Below are 7,500 nucleotides of genomic sequence, written 5' to 3'. Positions count from 1 at the left end.
TGTGTGACTATGTGTGTGTGACTGTGTGTGTGTGACTGTGTGTGTGACTGTGTGTGTGTGACTGTGTGTGTGTGACTGTGTGTGTGTGTGACTGTGTGTGTGACTGTGTGTGTGTGACTGTGCGTGTGTGTGACTGTGTGTGTGTGACTGTGTGTGTGTGTGACTGTGTGTGTGTGACTGTGTGTGTGTGTGTGTGACTGTGTGTGTGTGACTGTGTGTGTGTGACTGTGTGTGTGTGACTGTGTGTGTGTGTGACTGTGTGTGTGACTGTGTGTGTGTGTGACTGTGTGTGTGACTGTGACTGTGTGTGTGACTGTGTGTGTGACTGTGTGTGTGTGACTGTGTGTGTGACTGTGTGTGTGTGTGACTGTGTGTGTGTGACTGTGTGTGTGTGACTGTGTGTGTGTGTGACTGTGTGTGTGTGACTGTGCGTGTGTGTGACTGTGTGTGTGTGTGACTGTGTGTGTGTGACTGTGTGTGTGACTGTGTGTGTGTGTGACTGTGTGTGTGACTGTGTGACTGTGTGTGTGTGACTGTGTGTGTGTGACTGTGTGTGTGTGACTGTGTGTGTGTGTGACTGTGTGTGTGTGACTGTGTGTGTGTGTGTGTGTGTGACTGTGTGTGTGTGACTGTGTGTGTGTGTGACTGTGTGTGTGACTGTGTGTGTGTGACTGTGTGTGTGACTGTGTGTGTGTGACTGTGTGTGTGACTGTGTGTGTGTGACTGTGTGTGTGTGACTGTGCGTGTGTGTGTGTGTGACTGTGTGTGTGTGACTGTGTGTGTGTGACTGTGTGTGTGACTGTGTGTGTGTGTGACTGTGTGTGTGTGTGACTGTGTGTGTGTGTCTCAGCCGTGACCTCTCCATCACATCGTAGCCCCACATGAAACATTCGTCAACGAGACTCCGATCACAAGCCGGTGAGCAGCCATCGGGCCGCCGGAGGCTGGCCAGATCTCCTCTCCTCTCCTCTCTCCTCTCCTCTCTCCTCTCCTCTCCTCTTTCCTCTCTCCTCTCTCCTCTCCTCTCTCCTCTCCTCTCCTCTCTCCTCTCCTCCTCCTCTCCTCTCCTCTCCTCCTCTCCTCTCCTCCTCTCTCCTCTCTCTCCTCTCTCTCTCCTCCCTCTCTCTCTCCTCTCTCTCTCCTCCCTCTCTCTCTCCTCTCTCCTCTCTCCTCTCTCTCTCTCTCTCCTCTCCTCTCTCCTCTCTCTCTCCTCTCCTCCTCTCCTCTCTCCTCTCCTCTCCTCTCCTCTCTCTCTCTCTCTCTCCTCTCCTCTCTCCTCTCCCCTCTCCTCTCCTCTCCCCTCTCCCCTCTCCTCTCTCTCTCTCTCTCTCCCTCTCTGTCTCCCTCTCTGTCTCCCTCTCTCTCTCCCTCTCTCTCTCCTGGCCAGGCCCGATGATGCCTTCGCTGCCACGAGGCGTTCCAGGCCCTCGGGTAATTACAACACTTGCCCTTTGAAAGCGAGCCCTCGCCCCCCGTCCTGCCGTTATTTGGACGCTGTGATCCGACGCCGCGGCGTCTGAAGCCAACGCCGCCACCGTCCTCAAGGGGGGGAGAGAGACCTTTGAAGAGCCTCTCTCTCTCCTTATTTGTCATCCTCTTCTCGCGGCGTGCCCGGACCGACCCAACCTCCCTCTGCAGATTCACTCTGAGGAGGAGCGGCCAGCGGGAACGATGCCGGCCCGACGGCTCCCAGGGAAGAGTTATTTCAGGGGCCGGGAGTGTGTGTGTGAGTTTGTGTGTGAGTGTGCGTGTGTGTGAGTGTGTGAGTGTGAGTATGTGTGTGTGTGTGTGTGTGTGTGTGTGTGAGTGTGTGAGTGTGCGTGTGTGTGAGTGTGAGTATGTGTGTGTGTGTGTGTGTGTGTGTGAGTGTGAGTATGTGTGTGTGTGAGTGCAGCAACATGAGGAGGCTCTCTGCAGAGTGACAACACACACAAACTGTTAGTTTTATTTTGTTTGGCCTCTTTCGCACACACACACACACACACACTCAGTCACATGTGTGTGCATGTGTGAGTGTGTGTATGTGTGTGTGTGTGCGTATGTGTGTGTGACTGAGTGTGTGTGTGTGTGTGTGCGTGTTGTCATTAGCTGGCCGTGGTGTTAGCCTGTCGCGGCCCGGGGGAAACGTCATTAAGGCGATATTGTGGACGCTCAGCCAAGGTTTGTTTTTGTCTTTTGGAAGAGGGGCCCGGGGCCCCCGGGGGGGGGGGGGGAGGCTCCTGGGGTCCGGTTTGTTTATAACACTTCTCTGGCAGTTTGAGGAGGTTGTCACCGCCGGGTTTCCACCGCTAATTGGTCTCCTGGAACTTTCGCTAATGGCTCCAAGTAGCTGGGGGAATAAATTATTGTGGCGTGTTCTGTGGCAACAGTCACACACACACACACACACACACACACACACACAGCTTGTACGCACACGCACACACATCCAACGCGGCGCTCAGTTTTCTGATTTTCTACACTTACGAGATCAAGCGTTAATAAACGACTCACAAAGCGACTCGTTTGGCGTCCGCGAGGCCGCTTGTTTTTGTTGAATGGGATTCGATGGGGGGGCGTGAGGGGGGAGGGGGGGGGCAACGGGGGCGCGTAATTGGACGTCGCGGGGTCACCGCCGCGATTAATTTTTTAAGAATCTCTGGAAGATATGCTAACGAGTCTCACAGCGGCAGCTCCGGGAGACGGGAAGTCGTCGGCGTTGTTAATGAAAGTTTACCGGTCACATTCACGGTGAGCGTGAGACGTACGGATGTTCCCTGAACGCCTCGCCGAGGCTCTCACTTTATTAATAGTCTTCTGTCATATCTCTCATGTAAAAGTTTGACATCTTAAATAGTCTCATTGCTTCAGAGGATCCCTTCAGAGTTATATATATATATATATATATATATATGTATATATATACATATATATATATACATATACAGGACTGTCTCAGAAAATTAGAATATTGTGATGAAGTTCTTTATTTTCTGTAATGCAATTAAAAAAACAAAAATGTCATGCATTCTGGATTCATTACAAATCAACTGAAATATTGCAAGCCTTTTATTCTTTTAATATTGCTGATTATGGCTTACAGCTTAAGAAAACTCAAATATCATATCTCTAAATATTAGAATATCATGAAAAAGTATACTAGTAGGGTATTAAACAAATCACTTGAATTGTCTAATTAACTCGAAACACCTGCAAGGGTTTCCTGAGCCTTGACAAACACTCAGCTGTTATACATCTTTTTTTTTAACTTGGTCTGAGGAAATATTAAAATGTTATGAGATAGGATTTTAGAGTTTTCTTAAGCTGTAAGCCATAATCAGCAATATTAAAAGAATAAAAGGCTTGCAATATTTCAGTTGATTTGTAATGAATCCAGAATGCATGACATTTTTGTTTTTTTAATTGCATTACAGAAAATAAAGAACTTTATCACAATATTCTAATTTTCTGAGACAGTCCTGTATATATATATATACATATATGTATATATATATACATATATATATATACATATATTTTTACGTTTTAAAATACGGTTATTTATTCCATAACAGTGCAATAAATATGTATATTTATATATATATATACACACATATATTTTAGGTCTTAAACACAATAAAATAAATGAAAAAAAGACTTGCTCTTCCTCCTAAACATTGAAATTAAATAAAGAAACATTAAACAATGCAATAAATATATATATAAATATATATATCTAAATATATAAATATATATACATATATAAAAATAAATAAATATATATATATACAAATATATATATTTAAAAGATATAAATACACAATCTTAAACACAATAAAATAAATGTAAAAAAGACTTGCTCTTTCTCCTAAACATTTAAATTAAATAAATAAACGTGAGACCTTCAGATGTAGCAGGTAGAGAGGTGAAGATTAAAAATAGAGAAATAAAATTGTAATGATAGGAACAATGTTGGATTTTCAAACCGTATGTTTATTTATTTTAGAGCACTGAATGAATCCATGATCTCCGGTTGTGTTTTTAGATAAAGTAAAGTGGTTCAACATAAAGACATCACAAGTATCTGTATTTATTTGGTGAATATTGAAACCTTCCAACTCGCCCTCGTCTCCATGAACGAGGATAAAAGACGAAGCGGTGACTTTGTTTTACCGCCTTTGCTTCCCTGACTGACTCTAAACCCCCGCGGTGCGTTCACTGACTTTTAACCCGCGGTGCGTTCACTGACTCTCAACCCTCGCGGTGCGTTCGCTGACCTCCTCCAGCCGCGGGAACTAAACGCAGCCCGCCCCGTCTGTCTGATGGATATTGATGCTCTGGCTTCAGTCTGCCGCTGTTCAACACGACACACTCGTTAGGCTCCGCCCCCCCCCCGTGGCGCCGAGACAGAAACCCGGCGCTCCCTCCAGATGCCTCCACAGACCCGGGTCTCTGGTCTGGGAGTCGGGGCCCTTTGGATGAAGCGCCGGTTTGCCCTCTGGCTACCTGGACGGCTGGTTTGGCCAGCAGCTGCCCGGTTGGCTGGCTGGTTGTCAGGGGCCACGGGGGGGGGGGGGGGGGCGCAGTGGTGCCTCCATTGCTGGGTGTCATCCAACTGGTAGTGACCTTGGCTTGGACCCCACCCAGCTGGACCGAGTGTGAGGTTGTTGAGGGGGAAAGGGAAAAAAAGGGCCGCTTTTCAAAATAAAATAATTAATTTTGGCAGGTCTGTGATTTCCCGTAGAGCACGATGTCGTCCGTTTTGTAGTTTTAGGGGAAACGGAGATAAAGTTCAGATGTAGTTTGAAAGATTTCAGTTTTCAGAACAAGATTCTAAATCTGTGTTTTTAAACGAGGTTTATTTCTATTTTCTCTGCGTTAAAATACTAAAAACATTCAGCAGGTCAGATGTGTGTGAATTATTATAATAATTATAATAATCATAATAATTATAATAATAATAATAATAATTATTGTAATAATAATAATAATAATAGTAATACTTATTATTATTAGTTTGTTTCCACCTCTTGCTGCAATGTTTTCTACTTTAAACATTAAGTATAAATGTGAAAGCTTTGAAACATTATATTTGTTGTTATTAATATTGCTGATGATTGAAAAATGAGAAAAAAGAATCGAAACACAGTTTTAATTCTATATATAAATATGTCTTTATATATTAGTTCTCTCAAACTTTCTCTTTAAAACATTTTTTTGGACCTGAAAAGTAAGAAAAAGAAAAGTGAATATGCTCCGTCTGTGTGTGCAGAAATATTAGCGCTGCTGCTAGCGTTAGCGCTGCTGCTAGCGTTAGCGCTGCTGCTAGCGTTAGCGCTGCTGCATGTGTTGTGTATGTGTGTGTTGACTCCTCTCTCCTCTCTCTCTTCAGCCGGTGTTGTGACAAGAAGAGCTGCGGGAACCGCAATGAGACGCCGTCCGACCCCGTCATCATCGACAGGTAGGAGCTGATCCCAGACCTGTCTGTCTGCCTGTCTGTCTGCTGCCGTGTTCCTGTCTGTCTGACGCTCGGCTCGTGGCTCAGTCTGGTTTGACACGAAGAAGTGTTTCTCTGAATGCACCGCAGCGACGGGGCAGATTCTACCGGGAACTCTGGGAACAGTATATCTGTAAAATGTTTAGGACCCCGGGACCCCGTGGAGATGTGCGTTCATGTTTTAAAGAAGATGTAGAGGCAGAATTATGAAATCTGCTTTCAGACCTCCGTCTGCGTCTCTCGAGTCGATGTGACCGAGGAGGTGTCCATTTTTTATTTTTTCATTTCAGCAATTAAAAGCCAACGTGAACCGGCTTGTTGTAACGTCTCATCGTCTCACACACACACACGCACACACACACACGCACACACACACACACACTCACACTCACACACGCACACACACACACACACACACTCAATCACTCACTCTCACACACGCACACACACACTCACACACTCACTCACACACACACTCACACACACTCTCACACACACACACACACTCACTCACACACACACTCACACACACACACACACACACAGTCACACACACACACACACACACACACACTGTCACACACACACACACACACACACACACACTGTCACACACACTCACACGCTCACTCAATTCAATTCAATTCAGTTTATTTGTATAGCCCAATTTCACAAATTACAAATTTGTCTCGGAGTGCTTTACAATCTGTACACATAGACATCCCTGACCTTTGACCTCACATCGGACCAGGAAAAACTCCCAAATAACCCTTCAGGGGGAAAAAAAGGGAAGAAACCTTCAGGAGAGCAACAGAGGAGGATCCCTCTCCAGGATGGACAGAACAATAGATGTCATGTGACCAGAAGGACAGATTGGAAGCTGGTTCCATAAAAGAGGAGCTTGATAACTAAAGGCTCTGGCTCCCATTCTACTTTTTAAGACTCTAGGAACTACAAGTAGTCCCGCATTTAGTGAGCGTAGCTCTCTAGTGGGGCAATATGGTACTACAAGCTCCTTAAGATATGATGGTGCATCACCAATCAAGGCTTTGTAGGTTAAGAGAAGAATTTTAAAAGTGATTCTTGATTTTACTGCGAGCCAGTGCAGAGCAGCTAGTGCAGGAGTGATGTGATCTCTATTCTTAGTTTTAGTGAGAACACGAGCTGCAGCATTCTGGATCAACTGGAGGGACCTAAGAGACTTATTAGAGCAGCCTGATAATAAGGAGTTGACTTAAGAGACTTATAGAGCAGCCTGATAATAAGGAGTTGACTTAAGAGACTTATAGAGCAGCCTGATAATAAGGAGTTGACTTAAGAGACTTATAGAGCAGCCTGATAATAAGGAGTTGACCTAAGAGACTTATAGAGCAGTCTGATAATAAGGAGTTGACCTAAGAGACTTATAGAGCAGTCTGATAATAAGGAGTTGACTTAAGAGACTTATAGAGCAGCCTGATAATAAGGAGTTGACCTAAGAGACTTATAGAGCAGTCTGATAATAAGGAGTTGACCTAAGAGACTTATAGAGCAGTCTGATAATAAGGAGTTGACTTAAGAGACTTATAGAGCAGCCTGATAATAAGGAGTTGACTTAAGAGACTTATAGAGCAGCCTGATAATAAGGAGTTGACCTAAGAGACTTATAGAGCAGCCTGATAATAAGGAGTTGACTTAAGAGACTTATAGAGCAGCCTGATAATAAGGAGTTGACCTAAGAGACTTATAGAGCAGTCTGATAATAAGGAGTTGACCTAAGAGACTTATAGAGCAGTCTGATAATAAGGAGTTGACTTAAGAGACTTATAGAGCAGTCTGATAATAAGGAGTTGACCTAAGAGACTTATAGAGCAGTCTGATAATAAGGAGTTGACCTAAGAGACTTATAGAGCAGCCTGATAATAAGGAGTTGACTTAAGAGACTTATAGAGCAGCCTGATAATAAGGAGTTGACTTAAGAGACTTATAGAGCAGCCTGATAATAAGGAGTTGACCTAAGAGACTTATAGAGCAGCCTGATAATA

The 7,500-nt window shown here is 44.5% G+C and overlaps 1 protein-coding gene across 4 annotated transcripts in view; it reads left to right on the top strand.

The window, feature by feature from the left end:
* LOC130209352 (transcription factor COE1-like) overlaps nt 1-7,500 on the top strand; it is a 124,730-nt gene that overhangs the window by 24,781 nt on the left and 92,449 nt on the right. For all 4 annotated transcript variants that reach the window (XM_056438938.1, XM_056438936.1, XM_056438935.1 and 1 more), the window contains exon 6: nt 5,372-5,440. In XM_056438938.1, coding sequence (XP_056294913.1) covers nt 5,372-5,440 — 69 coding nt within the window. The remainder of the gene's footprint in view (nt 1-5,371; nt 5,441-7,500) is intronic.

This window comes from Pseudoliparis swirei, chromosome 19 (assembly GCF_029220125.1).
Source record: "Pseudoliparis swirei isolate HS2019 ecotype Mariana Trench chromosome 19, NWPU_hadal_v1, whole genome shotgun sequence".
Classification (NCBI taxonomy): Eukaryota; Metazoa; Chordata; class Actinopteri; order Perciformes; family Liparidae; genus Pseudoliparis; species Pseudoliparis swirei.
Note: the sequence above shows the minus strand (reverse complement) of the source record. Positions and strands in the feature narration are given on the sequence as shown.